Genomic DNA, 20,461 nt, shown 5'->3' on the forward strand with positions numbered 1-20,461 from the left:
GAGGGTGCGTGCCTTTGTATAGTGAGAGAGTAATGGGTAGTATTAGGATTTTGTATTGTTTTTTTGTTGAGTGTATTGTAGTGAGACTTGAATGCAATTTTATTTTTTTTATTTCTTTTAATGTCCATTATGAATAAAATCATCTTTTTACATTTTGATACGTGTCTTTTAATTCTTAAGTTTTGTACAATGTTTTGAGTCTTGGAGATCAACTTGGAGTGCATTGGAATCCGCACCATTTCATGATAGCTTTATATCTTTCTAAAGTCCCATCACTCTTGGTTTTAACCTTAAAAACCTATATACATCCTATAGATTTCTTTCCTACGAGTAATGAAGCTATTTTCCATGTTTTAGCCTTTTCAAGGGCTTTAAGTTCTATATTCATTGTGTGAACCCATTGTGGAAGATTTTTGGCTTCATTATAATGCGATGGTTCATGATAGGAATATAAAGCTATTAGACATGTTCTATATTTTGGTGTTAATGTGTCATACGATACAAACCTATTTGGTGGGTTGGAGACATGATTGGATCTTCTAAGAGAGTTTTTTTTTAAAGACGAATTTTGTGAATATTTTTGTACAACATTTAGAGGATTCCTACCGGGTATATATTTGTATGAGTTTATCAACCATATCATTTTTTTCTATAGATGATTCTACATTCTTATCATTTGAATGCATATTATCATCACAATTTTCATTATCATTCAAGGTATTATCACCGTTATCATTCAAAGAATCATCACAAAAAGTCAACTCTTCTTGTAGCAAGAGGTCAAATAGAAATGTATAATCTACTTCATTATTTCCTTTGGTTCTCTTAAAACCGTTTTCATTTTCCAAAAAGGTTGCATCTTTATAAACATATAGTTTGTTACTCTTAGAGTCAAAAGATCTATATTCTTTTCTGTTTTCTCCATAACCCATGAATACGCATTCAATGACTTTGGAAGATAATTTATCTCTTTTATGTAAGAGTACAAAACACTTGCAACAAAAAATTCACCATCACTTAAAATCCAGTGTTCTTTTAAATAATTTTTTATAAGGAGATACATTTTTTAAGGAAGATGAGACAATTTTATTTATCAAATACGTTGATGTTAGAGCGGCCTCAACCCAAAAACTTTTAAGAATATCTTTAGAAATAAGTAGTATCTTGATGGTTTCTATAATATGCTTATGTTTTCTTTCGGCTAATCTATTTTGTTGGGGAGTTCTAGGACATGACTTTTGGTGACAAATCCCATTTTATTCTAAATAATTTTGAAACTCATTTGATAAGTATTCACCCAAATAAGATCTAATAATAAAAATGTTGCTTTAAAATTGATTTTTGACAATCATATGAAAGTTTTTAAAGAAAAAGAATACATCGAATTTGAAGTTAAGGAAGTAGATCTACACATATCTAGTGAAATGATCAATAAAAGTAATATAATATGAATATCCTTCTTTTGATATGACGGGAGAAGGTCCCTAAACATCTGAATGCACTAATTCAAAAGGTCTCTTAAAGACAAAAGTTCTATTATGAAAATGGATGGATTTCATCTTTCCAAAGATACAATCTTTGCAAATTAATTCTTTTTTATTGCAAAATTTTTTCTCAAAAGGAAGAAGATACATTTTTGAATAGCTAGGATGTTCAAACCTTTTATGCCAAGTTTCAATATCCTTATCTTGGACATAATTACAAAAAGAATTTGGAGAAAGATTTAGATAATTCATGAAGTAGAAATCTCTTATCTTATGGCCTTGCCCAATCTGCTTCGGACTGGAGATCCTGCACGGAGCAACCCCTAAATGAGAATGAGATTTTACATTTACGATCGAAAATTTGAGAAACGGAAAAAAGATTTAAATTTACTTATGAAACAACTTTATCTCTTGGTACACAAAAATTTTGAAAAGTCTAAGGCTCCAATACTTTTAATTTGCAAAGATGTTTCATCTATCAGATTTTTATATCTGGTACAGCGTCTACAGGTAACAGGGCGAGAGAGAGAGAGAGAGAGAGAGAGAGAGAGAGAGAGAGAGAGAGAGAGAGAGAGAGAGAGAGAGAGAGAGAAACCAATGACTGGGGCGGCTCACAATGCTCGACCACCAAGCCCTAACCATTTTATATATAACAACAAATATACAACTATCCTTGTAATATCTTTGATATTACAAGGATGCCATTAATGAGAGTAAAACAACATGTGTTACATTAACATACCATGTGTATGGATCTGGATCCAGATCCATACACAAGCTATATTTTAACACCCTCCCTCAAGTTATACGTGATTTTGGATCATGTACAACTTGCTCTTCAATAGCCAAAATTGACGTCCTGTTAACCCCTTGGTAAACAAGTTTGTCACTTGATCTTCTGTTCGAACATGACGTAGTTCTATCTCCTTCATCTCGACTTTTTGCCGTATGAAATGTTGATCAATCTCAATGTGCTTCGTTCTGCTATGCTGGACAGGATTACATGCAATGTTTATTGCGCTTTGATTGTCACATAGAAGAAAAGATCGAATAATTGTCTCCCCAAGATCGCTCAATAAGTGTCTAATCCATGTGGCTTCTGCCGTGCCTGCAGCCATCGATCTGTATTCAGCCTCTGTACTCGATCGTGCCACTGCCTTTTGTTTTCTGCTGCTCCAGGACACTAAATTGTGTCCAATATATACACAATATCTAGAGACAGATCGTCTCTCATCTGGATCCCCTGCCCAATCTGCATCTATATAAGTGATGAGTTCATGTCCTCTATGCAAATTATCGTTCTTGCGATAAACAAGTCCGTCTCCTATAGTTCCTTTTAAATAACGTAGAATGCGCTTCACAGCTTCCATATGACCCTCCGTTGGGGCATGCATAAACTGGGATACCCGATTGACAACATAAACTATATCAGGTCTGGTAAAGGTCAAGTACTGTAACATTCCCACGAGACTTCTATACATTGTAGGGTTGACACAAAGATGACCATCTTCAGAGCTCAGCCTTTGATGTAATACACTAGGAGTACTGACTGGTTTACAATTCGTCATCCCGGCTCTTTCCAGAAGGTCAAGAGTGTATTTTTGTTGCATGAGTGTCAATGTGTCTTGTTGTCTGTCAACTTCCACACCAAGAAAGTACCTCAACTCCCCTAAATCTTTCATTTTGAAAATTTTCATTAAAAACTGCTTCACGCCTTGCACATGATTATCTGAACTCCCAGTGATCATAATGTCATCAACATATATAAGAAGAAGTATAACAATGTCTGCCTTTTGGCAAATAAAGAGTGAATGATCCAGAGAGCATCTTCTAAAACCATAACTCTGAATTTGCATAGAGAAACTTTCAAACCAGGAACGGGACGCCTGTTTCAACCCATACAGAGATTTCCTTAGTTTGCACACCCAGGCAGTAGGGTCCTTCTCGGCATAACCAGGAGGTTGCTCCATATACACTTCTTCCTTTAAAGTTCCATGCAAAAATGCATTTTTAACATCCATCTGGCTAAGGCTCCAACCTCGATCGACTGCTAGGGATATGATGACACGAATAATACCCATTTTGACTACCGGACTAAAGGTTTCATCGTAGTCTTCACCATATTGTTGTGTGAATCCTCGAGCAACAAGTCGTGCCTTATATATGTCAATGCTTCCTTCAGGCTTATACTTTGTTTTATAAACCCATTTTGAGCCAACTACATTCTTTCCTTCTGGCTGAGGGACTATTTCCCAAGTCTGGCATTCATGAAGGGCTTCCATTTCTTTATTCATAGCTTCAGTCCAATGACGGGATTGAAGAGCTTGATTAAAACAAGTGGGTTCAGCCTGTTTTGTGAGCTGAGACATAAACAACTGAAAATCAAGGGAGAGGGTATTATAACTTACCCATCGCTGAATAGGATGCTTAATGCGTGACGACTTTTGAGCCGGATCATTGGCGATGCTTTTCACATTCCTCGGCTCTGTATTTTTATCCCGTCTAGTGTATACCTGCCCAGAGAAGCGTTCTACTGGGGGTGGCTCAACTAGGGATGATTCAACATGTATTTGTGAGTCATTCAACTCCCTACTCAAGCCGAAGGAAGGACAATTTGTCTGACATGTTTCTCCTGTATTAGCAAAAAGATTTGCGCTTATCCATGGATCATATACTTTTAATTCTCGAGATGGCACCGCTGCAGAGTCATTGACCTGAAAATTTCGTTCGTCAAAAACAACATTTCTGGAAGTCCTAATACGTTTTGTAGTAGGATCATAGCATCGATAACCTTTGTATTCATCTGCATACCCAACAAATCTGCACTTGACAGCCTTGTCCTGAAACTTATTTCGCAGAGATGAATCAATATGTACATAACATACACAACAAAAAACACGCAGCTTATCGTAAGAGGGATGTTGCCCGAACAAAGTATAATAGGGAGATTTACGATCCAAAAGTGCCATAGGAAGACGATTTATGATATGAACAGATGTGTGAAAAACTTCTGTCCAGAGACTAACGGGCACATTGCTATCATGTAACATGCTCATCGTGCTCTCAACAATATGCCTGTGTTTCCTCTCTGCAACCCCATTTTGTTGAGGAGTATGAGGGCAAGAAACCTGTCGACTTATTGCTTTATCCCGAAGAAAGGCAATAAACACATTCGATGAATACTCTCCTCCACCATCACATTGTAAATGCACAATATCACAAGCAAACTTTGTTTTGACCATCGAATGGAATTCCCGAAATATTTAAAAAACTTCATGCTTATGTTTTAAGAAATATATCCAAGTATAACGGGAATAGGAATCAATAAGGATAACATAGTAACGACTGCCAGAAAGAGAAGGAATAGGTGCGCGTCCCCAAACATCTTTGAAGCTCTTTTATTTATAATATGAAAAGGAAGAACATGACTTTTGCAGAGTTCGCATGAGGAACATTTATTATTATTATAAGAAAATGAACATAAACTAGACTCTGGAAGGAGGCCATCAGATACAAGGTTTTCAACGAAACCTCGATTACAATGTCTCAAACGACTATGCCAAATATCTGGCTTATTACAATGAGATGAATTAAAAACTGCCAATGAAGGAAAAAACAAAGACTCTGAAGGCGAAGACACTGAAGAATGCTTGGACGACTTCAACTGGAGGACTAGGACTGAAGACGAAGACACTGAAGGAATCTCCTTGAAGACATACATGTTTCTTTGTCGCTCTCCCTTAGCGAACGTCTCTTTCGTTCGTAGATCCTTAACATAAACAGAAGAGGGAGTAAATTCGACAGAAGAATTCATATCGTCAACAAATTTAGCTACAGAAACAATGTTCTTTTTAATATTAGGAGCAAAAAGGACATTGGACAAGTGAAGTGAGGATTTTGACATAGGGATATGTGCATTGCCAGTATGACTAATGGAGTGATAAGTTCCATCTCCCGTAACTATACTACCTTTTTCAAAATAAGGCAATAAGTGAGATAACTTACCCGCATTACCCGTAACATGCGTGGCAGCACCTGAATCAACATACCATTTGCCTTGTTCATTTTGCTTGATCGTCATCTGTGACAATGTTGATAACAAAAGTTGTTGCACATTTGTGGATGGCCCTTTTGTGTCCACAGCAGTAGCGGATTTATTTTCAATTTTGTTTATTTTTCCTCTATTCTGTAGATTGAACCAACAATCAGCTTTCACATGTCCTCTTTTGTTGCATAAGAAACAAGTGGGCACTCTCCTCTGATTCCCTGTGATAAAACCCCCTGAAATATTAGGTGTAGGCAAGATACCACGTCCTCCCTGCCCAAAACGTCCGCGGCCTCTGCCTCCTTGATGCCCGCCATTCCATCGTCCAAAACCTACAGAAGTGTCCATGGCCAAAACTGAATGAGGACGAGCTGATTCATTTCCTTCTGCCCTTTGCTTCATAATCATCTCATGCTGGAGAAGTTTCGCTTGGAGGTCGTCAAACATTGGCAAGTGAGGAAGGCATGATAAAGCTGCAGTAAACATGTCAAAATCAGGACCCAATCCATTGAGGAGTTGTTGAACTTTATCTTTATCTGCAATAGCACTTCCAACAACAGCCAATTGATCAGTAATACTCTTCAAGCGGCCTATGTATTCCATGACTGTCATGGAGCCTTTCTTCAAACTTTGAAATTCATTTTTTAAGAACATAACTCGGGATTCTGATATCTGAGAGTAAGTCTGTGACAGCTTACTCCACAGATCCGCCGCAGTGCAATCATCTGAAATAGTAACCAACACTTCTTGAGAGAGTGTTGACGTAATATAAGCAACTAAAGACTGATCCCGCTTCCTCCAAACTGTATACTCTGGATTCTTAATGGAAATGGTAATTATGTCACCTTTCTCATCTTTGGTTTCCTACAAAATAAGCCGTGGTGGTATAGGAACTAAACCATCCAAATGTTCATTGAGATCCTGACTCCGTATAAAAGGAAGGATTTGCCTTTTCCACGTCAAAAAATTAGAATGAGTAAGTTTTTCTGTAACAAGCTGACTCAAGAAATTGGCAGAGGGACCGGATGATGAAGACGAAGAGTAATCCATATCAGTAGAGTAATGAATAAGCAAACAAGATGAATGAAACAGATTTGAGATCACTTAATCAATCAGAAAAACTGTAATAAGGCAGATACTTGTACGACCAAAAATGCTGCACAAAGAACACTAAAACAACAATGGAGGAAGGAAAGGAAACTGGTTTGAAATAAAAAGGGAAACAACAGTCGGTGATGTGTAAAAAAAAAATGGGAACCAACACAGATGATAGAGTAACAGAAAAGAGAAAACTTAGGATGAACACAGTCGATGAGCACGCTGAAGGAGGAACACGCTGCTGCTGTTCCAGAGATTTCAGAAGAAGGAGATATGCTGTTACTGTTTCAGAAGAAGGGGATACGTTGTTGTTGTTTCACAGAAGAAGGAGATATGTTGTTACTGTTTCAGAAGAAGGGGATACACTGCTGCTGTTTCACAGAAGAAGGAGATATGCTGTTACTGTTTCAGAAGAAGGGGATACGCTGCTGCTATTTCAGAAGAGGGAGATACGCTGTTGCTGTTTCAGAAGATGGAGATACGCTGCTGCTGTTTTAGAAGATTCTTCACGCACAGGATGGCCTGTGCTCTGATACCATATCAGATTTTTATATCTGGTACAACGTCTACAGGTAACAGGGCGAGAGAGAGAGAGAGAGAGAGAGAGAGAGAGAGAGAGAGAGAGAGAGAGAGAGAAACCAATGGCTGGGGCGGCTCACAATGCTCGACCACCAAGCCCTAACCATTTTATATATAACAGCAAATATACAACTATCCTTGTAATATCTCTGATATTACAAGGATGCCATTAATGAGAGTAAAACAACATGTGTTACATTAACATACCATGCATATGGATCTGGATCCAGATCCATACGCAAGCTATATTTTAACATCATCGACACCGAAAACATAGGTAGATTTTGAGCTAGTGCATAAAACACATAAACCATTCTTATGTGGTGTCATATGAAAGGAGGCTCCCGAATCAAGGATTCACGAAGATATACCTGAAGGAGAAGATGAGGCTTTCGCGGCACCCAATGTAGACGGAGATTTGAGTAACTGTTGAAGTGCTTCTGATAGTTAAGTGAAAAAGAGTCTCTTCCCTTGGTTCATCCTTCTTTGGTGTGGATTCTTCAACAGAAGCCACCTTATTCTTTGGAGAGTCATTCAACTTGGGGCAATTAGGTCTTATGTGCCCCGGTTGGAGGCTTGTAAGAGTTTACATGATTGCCGGGTTTAGAAATGGTCAACACTTTATCTCCTCCTTTAATCATACCAAGACGAGTTTCTTCTTGGCATATTTTGACAACAACATCTTCCAAAGGAAGAGGTTTAGATCGATAGAAGAGAGAAGATTTTATTCAAATTTGGGCCTAAGTCCATGTAAAAATTGAAAAAAGTGTTCTTTTTCCATTTGTTTTCTTTTTAGCTCAACATCCTTATTAGCAACCCATTTGGGTTCAAGAAGGGATTACTCATCCCACAAAGGACGAAGAGTACTAAAGTAGTTATGGACATTCATGTCCCCTTTTTTGATGGTACATATTTTTTCTTGAAGAAAAAATTGCCTTGCAAGGTCGTTTTTGGGTATACATACCATTCATAAAGAACCATGTCTCATTAGCTTTGCGAAACTTAGCAATGTTGGCACATATTTTGAAAACAACATTGTTCATGAACCATGCAAGAATTTTTGCATGTTTGCTTTCCCAATCCTCTACTTCGGATTGATGATGTTCAATGACTTTGATTCTAGCATCTCCTTCCAATGCCTTTTCTTGATTTGCTTTCAACTTAGTAAGTTTGAGTTGAGGCTTCGGATAGAGCCCATCACATATCTGTTAAAATACATTATATATATATATGTGTGTGTGTATACCTGATATATGTATATTTATATATTCATATAAATATATGTATATTAGGAGTATTTTGGTCTTTTTATAAATATCGGTCACTAGGTACTGTATAGTAATTTAGTTAGGCCTTTTTTATCTTTTATTTTTCTTTTGCTTTTTGTTTTTTTTTAAAAGGACTGTTGCAAAGTTCTTGTTTTGGTGCATGTAGAAGCTCTATAAATGGAGCACTTTGTAATTGTTTTAAGTATGCTTTTCAAAGCTTATTTGTGAAATACTGAAGCTTCTTATTTTCTTTGTGTTCTTTGTGATTTTATATCTCTTTTGTGAGATTGTGATTGATATCTAGTGATCATATTGTGAGTATGCACTTGTGTAGCCCTTCGTTGGCATGGGGATTGTGCACATCTTGTTTCATTTCAGTATCCCCAAAGCTTCTTGCCTTTGAGGTTATTTTTCATAATGGACGCCTATATCATATAGTTGGAACCATTTAATTTGAAAGAGAGGTCTATTTTTTTATCATTCTTCATTTTGACTTGATAAAAGAAGGAATAGAAAATATGGAAGACCGCAAAAAGAGTTCTTCCACCGTGAGTTCCGCAAGCACCACCAACCACGAAGACTTTCCCAAAAGGCCAAGATCACTATGGCTCTGATACCATGTCATGAAGTAAGCGGAATTACAAGAATAAAATTCCAAGGCACATACAAGTCCAAGAGTGGATAATGCAAAGGCACAATAAAAACATAAGAGTGCAAAAGCACTAAATCCACTAAGGGGACAATACAAAGTGCCAACAAAGGACAGCACAAACAAACAAGTAAAATAATAAGAGGTTTATTGATAATATGCTTGAAAAAGCATTGAGAGAATAACGGGTAGAGAACCCCTATTTATACACAAAAATGGATGAGAGGGAGTGACCTTGGGGAGCTCCCAATTAGAGTCATTGGGAGCTCTCAACAAGTCATATTTGTGACCGTTGGGAGCTCCCAACGACTCTATGGTCTAAAAGACCATAGAGCCCCTCAAGGAACTCCCTAATTACAAAAGTAAAAAGAAAATAAATAAAAGAAGAAAAATACTGTTTTTAATAAACAGTATTTATTACATGTGAAAAGACAGAAATGCCCCTATAGGGCATTTAACGGTTACAATACCAATATATATATATACACACACACACATATATTTTAACACGTGGTACTTAAGTATTAATAGACTTAAAAGCTACTTGTGTGTTCTTTGGTTGGTAGTTCAAGAAATTCTAGCATCTAGATTTTGACAGTGTGGTTTCGTTATTCTTCAGGCTCCTATGGAAGTTCTAATTTCAAAGCAAAAACTTTAATGTCCTTTGCATTTGCTTCCTGAATCAGCACTTGGATTTGGCTGAATATTTAAAGCTGAGAATTAGTTATTTTTTGATTGATCTCCACACCCTTTTGATGTTAACTTTATCCAGAAGATGAAATGCAGCTTATGATATACCATCATCTTCATTGATTTGCAAAGTATATATTCTTGGTTCTAGGTCCTTTCATTCTCTAAGATTGACATCCTGCATTGCTTCTGAGATGCTGAACACCCACACATTTAATTTCTTTTTCTTTATCTTTTAGCCCTGTTTTATTCAAATCTGAGACTCCATAGTTGCAATGGTGCCATTGCACACTTGATCACGATTAACTGGAACCTCCATTGAAGTAAAGCAATGAAAACAGAGCTTCTGAAAATGTGATCAATTGGTCAGAAAATTATGGTAGACCGAAATACACATTATAATTCAAGGGGAAGATAACAATAGTTAAGTCTCTAACCTGGATGACAAAAAGAATTATACAATCTTAATCATGCATAAGAAGTGATCTTGCAAACTACATAATGAAGGCAAGATACATGTGTGCGTGTGTGCATGAGTGTGTATGCATGCATATGTGTTTTGCAGGGTATTTCTGATTATGCAGCAGGATGTGTGAAGGCAAGATCACTCCCACTCTCCCACAAATGCTATAGACATGTAGGATACATCTAGAGTAGTGTGAGAGCATGTAGAAAGGGGGAGCTTTGAGGAACAAATTTGCAATTTTATCAAGAAATATTAGTATCGTAGGGTGCTGGCTAAGTGCCACCACATATATTTGCAGTCATGCTTCATTCATTCTTGTAACTTTGTACTCTTGAATGGACATTTCTTATGACAATGGGATGATGTGTATTTGCCAAAATCCCTGAAGCTACACTCCAAAGTGGCTTGTGCTTTGGCCTTCTACTCTACCTTTGTGGTTTTTTCTCAATAGAAACATAGTGGCGTATAACACTTAACTCAATTTCAGTAGTACAATACAACATTTGTTAGAGATATAGGTACTCAAATCCAATCAATGACTTCTCTATGTTGTGACATTGAGATTGCCACTTAATCACTTTATCTTGACAACAAAACATCACTATCTTATGTATGTTAACTTGCTTGTTAATCATTTGTATATTTTCTGCATAGGCAGGGGCACTCTTGTGTTTTCTCTCTTCTTATACGTGGATTGTTCTTTTGATTATTTCATTCTTTCTGTTGCCTTATTTGGTCTTCTGTTCATTTTGGAAAACAAGGAAACAATAGATCTTATCCCAAAAGGGGCTACTCTTTTTCACATTGTATTCACAATTAAGCTTTGGTTGGCAACTTCTTTATGAAGTGACTTCTCAGTTCAACTCCTAAGTAAAATCATATTGCTTTTTGTTTTGGAGTTGCATCCAGACCAAGGTTGCCAGGAAGGGGAAGGGAAATGGAAATGAGAGTCATGTTGGGAAATGGAAACACGAAACATGACTTTCTAAAAGTCATATATATATATATATATATATATATATATATATTGTGTGTGTGTGCATGTGGAGCAACAGTGCAAATGTCAACAATATTCATGAAGAATATTATAAGTATACATAAACTTTACTTTTTCACTAATATTATGATAAATAGTAAGAATTAATAAATTTTTTATAAAATATATGATTACATTGATAACAACTAAATAAGTAATTAAAATTTTGAATAACATGCATTCTCAACTTTTCATTGAAAACAAAAATATTTAGGAAAAACTTGTAAGAAATGTACTGAAATATGTTTCCCACCAAATAAGGGAAACAAGTTTCCCATAGAAAGAAGTTTCTCATGTAAGGTCAAACGGGTTTCTCTCTAGATGGGAAATGGGTTTCCCATGCTTTTTTAGAAGTTTTCGACAAGTTTTGGAAACGCAAAGTTTCTGGTTTCGGAAATGGTTTCCCAAGAAACGAGTTTCCCACATGTTAGTGGAGTTTCTAGTAACCTTGATCTGGACACCTATAGGAGTTTATGTACTTCTGTAATCTTACATTCTTACTCTTAAAGGGTATTGGTGCCATTTTTATGTGTAATATATGTGAAAACAATGTGATGCATTCATTTCTTTAGTTAACATCAAGGTTGTAAGTATCGTATCATTACCCGTATCGGTTGGGCCCAAATTAAGACTGTATCGTATCGTACCATAAAATATCGTAAAAAAATAATAAAATTTTTTAAAAAATAAAAAAAAAAACAATAAAAATAAGAAAAAATTAGCAAAAAATCTAAAAAATCATATCACATGAAACAATGATGAATTGTACAAAATACAACCATAAAATTACATATGAAGCATTTATATCTCTATGAGCTGCATAAGACATCAAATATCTCACAAGAACAATCAACAACAACAACAACAACTAGGCCTTCATCCCAAAACAATTGGGGTCGGCGATATGAACCAAAAAAGAAAATCATTCTGGGTCTTCCACATGAACAATGCAAAATATTAAATATCTTGCAGTTAAGAACATGCCACACGACTCATACTTTCTTATTACATAAACAAAAATATTATGACAATAGTTGCACTTACCATACCAGATCATCTTATGCCATCTTTTTTGGCGGGGGGTTGTAGGAGGGGTAACGCCCCTTGAAGCAATTTTTTTTGGAGAGTAGCTTTGTAATTTCACTCATAATAAAGATTTTTTTACCTTAACTCATTTTCTTGATTTGAAAAATGGTGAAAATGCACTTTTTTTACCTTACACTTTATGCGAAAAAATGGTGGAAATGCACTTCTAATGGCCTCTAGACAAACGGAGAAGTCGGCCCTCAAAAGGTATTTAAAACCCAAAATGAAAAAAGTAACTTTCGGCCTTTTTAAAGTGTGCTGAAGGTGTATCATACGACACACCCTGTATCGTACAATACACCCGATACGGGTACGATACACACTCATATACAAGTGTGTATCGTATCACAAAATCCAAAAGTAACTATACGTATCGTACCGTATCGTACGATACTGTACGCTACTTACAATACTGAATGACATACTTCCATGTCAATCTTTCCGCTGACGGTTGCCACTTTTATGTTTCCTTGAGTAATCTCATTATTTTTTTTTTACCCTGAAGTTTGTCTTTAATGTTCATCACTTGCAGCTGTCTTAAGATTGATCTGCATCCTGATTGCTAGTTTTATAACTTGGTGAGGCTTAGAAGAATGTGAAATTAGGTATCTTTACTAAATGCAACTATATGTAGCATATATGAGAAAGATGTGGTTGTGAATGTTTGTTGACTATCTAAAAAGTATTGATTGTCATAAGATGTTGTACTGGTGTTTCTGTTCTACTGGAGCAGAAGAATTCTCGATATCTTTTTTCAGTTATTTTGTTCATGCATCTCTTAATATCCTAAGAACTGATCATATCTGTTCATTAGATTTGCAGCATTTGCTTTGGTTTGGCTATTTTGTTCAGATATTCATTCCAGATGAGAATAGTAGATCCAATCATCTGTGTTTTATGTTTGGAAGTAAATGCAGGAAGTTCTACATCATTCAAGTGATTTCAGTAAGCCTACTCAGATTCTCATGGATCACTGACTTCTTCAGCTGTTGTAACTTCGCAGGATGAAAAAGCGATCCAGAAGACAGCATTTAAGCAATACCGAGTGTTAAGAACTGCTACTCAGTTTAGATATGGCTACAAGCTTGTCGTAATTTTCTTGAACTCTATACATGAAGCATCATGTACATATTTTCCTCTTATGAAGATCAACTCTTCAATTTTGGTTTTCATGATTCCCAGGAAAATAGCAATTTGCGGACTGCACTTTCTACATCCGATGTTATTGAGGTGAATTTTGTGTTCATTTACTTTAAGAATTTCAAATCTTCTTCTAGAGATCTGTTTTCTCTCTACCTGCTCTAAGTCTTATATGTTGTGTTGTGACTTCATGGTAAATCTCCTATGCTAATTCTCCGCCATGAAATAATGCAAGTAAATGAACAATTTTATCATACTTATCATGCAGCAATGAACTACTTGGTATGAACTGCTTTCTTTTGGCCAAGTTGTCTAAACCATCAATCTTTATATGAGGGGCTTCTCCTCTACTATGCATGTATTTGTCGGTCACCATTTTAATATTTCAGTTTCTTTGGAAGTTATGGAAATCATCGCTTTTGTGATAATCTCAGTTTGTAAAGAAATTAGAAAAGGGTACACTTTTCATTGCCACAATGTTTAAAAAGCATAAAAGTATCACTAACGTAGTAGGAAACAGCAAAAACTAATGCCAGTATTTCTTGAGACTATTCAGTATCTTCCTAAGTCACACAGACTCGGCTAGGGAGGCACCGCACCTGAGTCAACACGCCCCGACACGGGTGCGGACACGGGTGCGGTTTCGGACATGGGCCGGACTCGGTCAACATCGAGTCAGACTCGGTCAACGAGTCGAGGCCGAGTCTGTCCTTGTTTTGGACTCGATCAACGTTGACTGAGTCCAAAAATGTCCATTTTTAGGGCAAAAAAAAATAATCTTTTGATATATTTAAAAAATATATAATATATATATATATATATATATATATATATATATATATATATATATATATATAGCATGAGTCTCAAACATAAGCCCCAGGAAAAAAAAAATCGGGGGGCGCTGCCCCCCGCCAGGGGCAGCCCCCTCTGGATCCCCGCCCACAGACCCGTGCCGGGGGGAGCCCCTGGACCCCCCTTTCTGCAATGGCAAAAGTACAATTTGCAAAGTTTGTAAAAACACTCATGCTGGTGCCAAACTTTAGAGGATAATATCCACATATATGCACACACTGAATATATTATTATATATATATATATATTTAAAAATATATATATATATTCATATATATAGCCGTGTCGCCGTGTCCAAAATTTTTGAAATTGCGCCGCACCCGTGTCGCACCCGCACCCATGTGACAGGTATCTTCATGATGTTTTACAACAATTTTTTACTATTTACTGTAATTTTCTGAAAAGTACATTTTTGTGTGTGGGTTGTTCACTGTGTTGAGACGTATAGTCCTTGTCTGTGCAAGTACATTGCCTTTAGTTACCCACAAGGTTTCCGCTCATCCGGTAGGGGCAACTTGTAAATGTCACCAAGTTTATGGGATGCCACAAGCGAAACCCACGGGTGGCATCTCTTGCCACAAGGTCGAAGCTTGGCATACTCTCAGTGGGCAGGGGGGACCTCAAGGGTTTTATCAATCGGAGGCCAGCCAATGTGCAGTCGGTTTGGGGGGGGGGGGTGTTTCCCTTGGATTATCCAAAAAAAAAGTACATTACCTTTAGTTATCTTCGATTGTGAACTGTTAAAATTTTATTGATTAAATACAGTTTGTAATGGTGGGTGTGATTATGATTGGTATTTTGATTGTCCCAATTTGATGTTCAAACCAAGGTTGCCAGACTAGGAAGCGGAAGTGAGAAGCTATGCGTTTTAAAATTCATAGGAAGCGGGAAGCGAGGAATAAAAAAAGAAATATAAGAATTGAAAGAGAATCAAAATGGAACACAAATAAAAACTAAAATAAAAGTGACTAATATTAAATTTCATGATTTTTTAGTGTAAGAATTAAATTTTTAACAAAATCTAAAAATGTTGACTACCAATTTAGAGAAAGAACATGGAAGTGAGTGAGAAGAATGAGAGAAAACACATAAAAACATGAAAAGTTGAATAAGAGAACATATAAGAAGAATAGATGAAGTATGTGGAAAGCATAGAAGAAGCGTGGGGGAATCGAGGTTCTCATCAAGTTTCGGAAGCGAGGAGTATCGCGCTTCCGAAGCGAGTTTCCAGGAAGCGAGCTTCCCACCTATCTAAGAAGCTTTCGGTAACTTTGGTTCAAACTCTTCATTTATTGTTATTTTGATTCTTATCTCAAGATTTACTACCATTTGATATTCTACAAGCTCCTCTAATTTGCAGAAACTTGTTATATATTACTATCATCAAAACTAAATGACTGATCAAATTATTTGCTTCTTCAAAAGAAGTTTGCATGATTGCAGGCGACTTGGGACAGTGTCCATCAGGTTAAACTGTTACTAAATCAATATTTCAGACATCTATCAGACTTTTAAAGAATCTGCTTATCATTTGTGTACAGAGAGAGGTCTGTGAGTCAACATCAAGGTTATGCAAGATAATGCCTGGTACCAGCACGGAAGATTTTTTATTGTTGGAATAGTCTTATTTTTATGCGCAACCTGGTTGAAAGCATAGATACAGAAAACAGTAGTGACCGTGCTTCTGAAGAATCAGATAGTCTACTATTTCATAGACCACAGTCATCAGATGAGTAGGAATCACAACTGAAATAATAAAAAAAATACCTGGAGCTAATATATGTTCTAAAATTGCAAATATCATAAAAAAAAATTGATCATGTTTTGTTATAACAATATAGGATCTATGTCACAGGGATTCGGCTAGCAGGGTGCCGCACCCGCGTCGACGCGACGCGGGTGCGGCCAACCCGACCCTGGGTGCGGTCAACGCACCCAGGTTCATTTTGGTCCAATTTTTTGGACTTAAAAAAAATTGCCAAGAATTTTTTTTTTAATATATGTCACAGGGATTCTCCAACTAGGTGCCGCACCCGCACCCGATGCGGTCAACCTGACCCTGGGTGCAGTCAACGCACCTAGGGTCATTTATGTCCAACTTTTGGACTTTATATATATATATATATATATATATATATATATATATATATATATATATATATATATATATATTTGCCACACCCCCGCACCCGGGTTTTTTGGAAGTGCCACATCCCCGCACCCGCACCCGCACCCATGTGACATAGTATAGGATCCTTAATTACAAAAATGTAACTATAGGGTCGAACTAAGGAATCCATTCTGTTCTTTCTAGTTTTGGAGGATGCTGCCACTTGCACTCAAACTGAGATGCTTTAGCATTGTTTCCTAAGAATAATGTGTCTACTGGTTTCATCATGGCAGCTTGTCTGAACTTTGAACCTATTTGTGTTCAACCATTGAGATTGAGAAGTCTATTGCAATTGCAATCGATCATTATTGAATCAATTGAATGGCAGCCTTTCAATTTAATATTGGAAGGTTTAGTAATTGTTGTTAGGTTCCCTTATAGCTTAGCAAATAGTAAATTGATGGGGAAAATGGCATCCTAATCTCTCAAATCATTTGAAAATATACTCTACTTACCATATTGAACTTTGTGTCTTGCATCTATTAGTTAATAGATTAATTGAATCATTTTATGCCTAAATAAACATATCTTCCATCTTAAAATGCAACAGAAATTTAGTAATTTATTACCTTCAACACTGGGATCCACTATTTGAATAATTCCTGCATTCATATTTCAAAAAACAAAGCAACTCACCTGATAATGATAGAAAACTTTTTTTTTCCAATTGAATTCATTCCTCCAAAATATTCCACTTCATTTTGATGAAACTGTTCTTACCATAAAATTAACATCATTATGGATATTATGACGAGGAGCAAGAATTCTTATTTTATTTTGTTCCTCTCCTTACTGTTCAAAGGACGAGTCATTCTATGCTCTCAAATAAGATAAGTATAAATGGTGGCTGCCTAACCTAGACTTAGTGGTTGTATAAAGAGAGGATACACATAATAAAAATAAGAGGCCCAGGTGATTCACATATGCTTAGCTTAGACTTCTGGGATCCTACTTCTTTATGCTTTATTTTTATTATCTTGCAAAGAGGGTTCAAGCATGATGATGTGAAAAGGGAAAATAAATAACTGTTTCTGTAATTTTGCTTACGGTGGAGCAATATATGTTATATGAAAGTTCTCTATGTGCAGATACATTATATTCAATTAAAGACATCTGTTTATTTCTTTGTTAATATTTAGGCACTGTACCTGTCTGGAGGCAATAATACACGTCCATTGAGGGTCATGAAACTGATTAACCACGACATATGTATATTTTCTATTTCAATGTGCATGAACAGCCATATCTCTGCTCCCATTTTTCATCAGATTTAAGGTTTTTTTCTGTCAGTGCTGTCTTTGCGCCATACATCATTTGTGGCAAGTGCAATAAATGTGAAAACAATGAGCAGACATGTCACTCATCTGCTGGGTAGTGTTATGCTGCATTTTTTGCTTCAGTAACAACCCATATTAGACACAGGGTAGTGTGGCATGCCTCCCTCTCCCGCACTCATTGTTTGATCTCATCAGTTATCGGTAGCACCATACCTCATTCGGCAAGCGTTTGACACCTTCATTCGATGCAACAGCACAATCAGACCCTCCGGCAAACTGTAGCTCTTAGTGTGAAACTGGAGAATAACTGCCTCTTCTTTAATAGAACTTAACAAATATCATATTAGAAGATAATAATAGAGTTTGAACACCCCAGTTCTCAAATCTGATCCCTTTGATTTGAGAATCTGAGATTCATGAATATCTGGCGTGTCCCCTCCAGGTACATGGGTCTTTGAATTTATACTAAAATTGAATCTCTGATCCTCAAAAAAGGAGTATCTGAGATTCGATGTTTGAAACACAGATTTATCAAGGCCCCATGCCAAATCCAGTCTGATCTCAGATATGAGACTTTTAAACGCACCAACAGATTTTAAAATTACTTGCGGCACATGTTGGCACGTATTATCTCATTGTCTTCATGTCTACAATTACTTCTCACAGCATAGGTGAAATACTGTAAATGGTAAACATGTTGCCGTTGAAGTATCATGGTTTGCCTGTCACTTAAGTTGGATGCATTTGTACTACATGCAAATCTGCTTGCTTTGGTAACATAATTCATCTTCACCCTTTCACAACCTCATAAAAATTTCCATGTGGATAATATTGGCCTTTTCCTGTAGAAACTATGATATATGATTTTTGCATAATGTCGTGGTATGGACAGATTCATGTTTCTAAGGGTTAATTATGCTCATAAGGAAATTCACGATGCTGCTTTGCATGATGCAGTTAGTGAAGATTGATTGTGTTGAGTCTCTTTTTCTGATAAATCCTTCTTTATGACAACTTTTTCTTAGCTGCCGACACAAGAGGAGCTTAAAACAGTCCTTGACAAAGTGAAAGACTTCTTTGGAAATGCTGCGGACAGTGCAAAAGAATCTTTTGGGAAGATAACTTCTCTTGATTTAAGTAATAGTGATGATTCTGAAGTTCAGCAAGAGTAAGTTTTTGCTACTCAGGGGTTTGACTGCTCTAAAACTCTATGGAAAGTTCTTATTTAAAACTATTATATGGGACCAGTCCTGAGTTATATGTAAGATGCCTTTGATATTCACCTAATTCTTGTTGTAGTGTCAAGAGCTGAAGTTGAACCTTCTGTGTCTGGACGGTGAACATTGCTGCATCAGATTGAGAGCTTCATTTTCTTCACCAGAAAGAGCTACGACCAGACTGTCCATCCACCCGACCCTAATCTTATATTCTGAAAACATTGTGATGCTTTTCAGCATGCTTTTTGTCGTAAATTCTGTATATTTTTTGTTTGATTGGAGCTTGCAGATAATGTATCCATAGAACCTTTAGAAATGGTAAATGTAAAGGATCACTATGCTTTTCATACTGAAGTTTCTTCACTTTCATAGCCGACAAAACCAAATCATGCATGAAGAACGTATCTGGAACTTCTCTTGCAGAATTTAAATTTGTGTAAACATTGATAATATGTTTTCACAAGTCAAAGCTTGGTTGCTCCCTCTGTTTCTTCATTTTGCATCACTTTTCCTACATTTTTCTCGTTTTCAAACATGTCCTTAGGGTGCATTTGAAACACATGACAAAGCCCACCCGTGGCAGTCCCTGGGCCGGGTAGTCCATCACCATTTTTGTCGCATTTTCTCGGATGCAAGAGTTTCTTGTGCTTCTCTCCTGGACAGGGGTGTCTGGGTGGCCCACACCCATGGATGCAAATGTGCAAACTCTCACTTTGTGAAAACAATTGTATCAATATATATAACACAAATGGCTCCTAATGCGGATCGTCGGACATCTTTGTCACATAGGTGTGGATAGGGGTGTGGCACTTTTAAAAAACTTGGGTGGGGGAGGTGCGGAGAGTATATATATATATATATATATATATATATATATATATATATATATTAACAATTTCAAGTTAACATTAATGAAATAAAAATAATTATCATATCATTAATTCATCATACAATAAATCACATTAATAATCTACCATTCATCATGCAAAAATTCACTATTTTTGTTCTTGAAACCAAAAAAATAAAATTTTTATAAAAATAAAATTTATAAAAAAAACTGGTTGAACTTAGAACCCAACCTAAGCATGGGTTTGAACCCAAGCCTGGGTTCAAAAGACCCAAACCCAGGGTTCAGTTCACCATAATCGAACCCAGCAAGCTTATATTCGGTTCTGTTGAACTCAAGCTTACTGGATTCAACCCTTGCATTAACGAAGAGAGGAGGAAGAAGAAAGAGCAGGAAGAGAGGAGGAGGTGGCGACAAAGGGATGAGGGGAATGAAGAAGAAAGACATAAAGAGGAAGAGGTGGAGGCTAAGAAGAAAAAAGGAGAAGGAAGAAGAAAGAGAGGAGGAACAAAGAGAGGAACCGTAGCCGCCTTCAGAAGAGGAGAAGTTGGGGA

General features: G+C 36.6%; 1 protein-coding gene across 1 annotated transcript in view; it reads left to right on the forward strand.

Moving 5' to 3' along the window:
• LOC149840813 (multidrug resistance protein) overlaps nt 1-19,414 on the forward strand; it is a 37,594-nt gene extending 18,180 nt beyond the window's left edge. Inside the window, exons 3-6 of the mRNA XM_090003360.1 lie at nt 13,405-13,491; nt 13,584-13,631; nt 18,869-19,011; nt 19,143-19,414. Coding sequence (XP_089859486.1) covers nt 13,405-13,491; nt 13,584-13,631; nt 18,869-19,011; nt 19,143-19,155 — 291 coding nt within the window. The 3' untranslated portion in view covers nt 19,156-19,414. The remainder of the gene's footprint in view (nt 1-13,404; nt 13,492-13,583; nt 13,632-18,868; nt 19,012-19,142) is intronic.
• Nucleotides 19,415-20,461: the final 1,047 nt, after the last annotated feature.

Source organism: Nuphar pumila, chromosome 4 (genome assembly GCF_984573655.1).
Source record: "Nuphar pumila chromosome 4, dmNupPumi1.hap1.1, whole genome shotgun sequence".
In the NCBI taxonomy this organism is placed as follows: domain Eukaryota; kingdom Viridiplantae; phylum Streptophyta; class Magnoliopsida; order Nymphaeales; family Nymphaeaceae; genus Nuphar; species Nuphar pumila.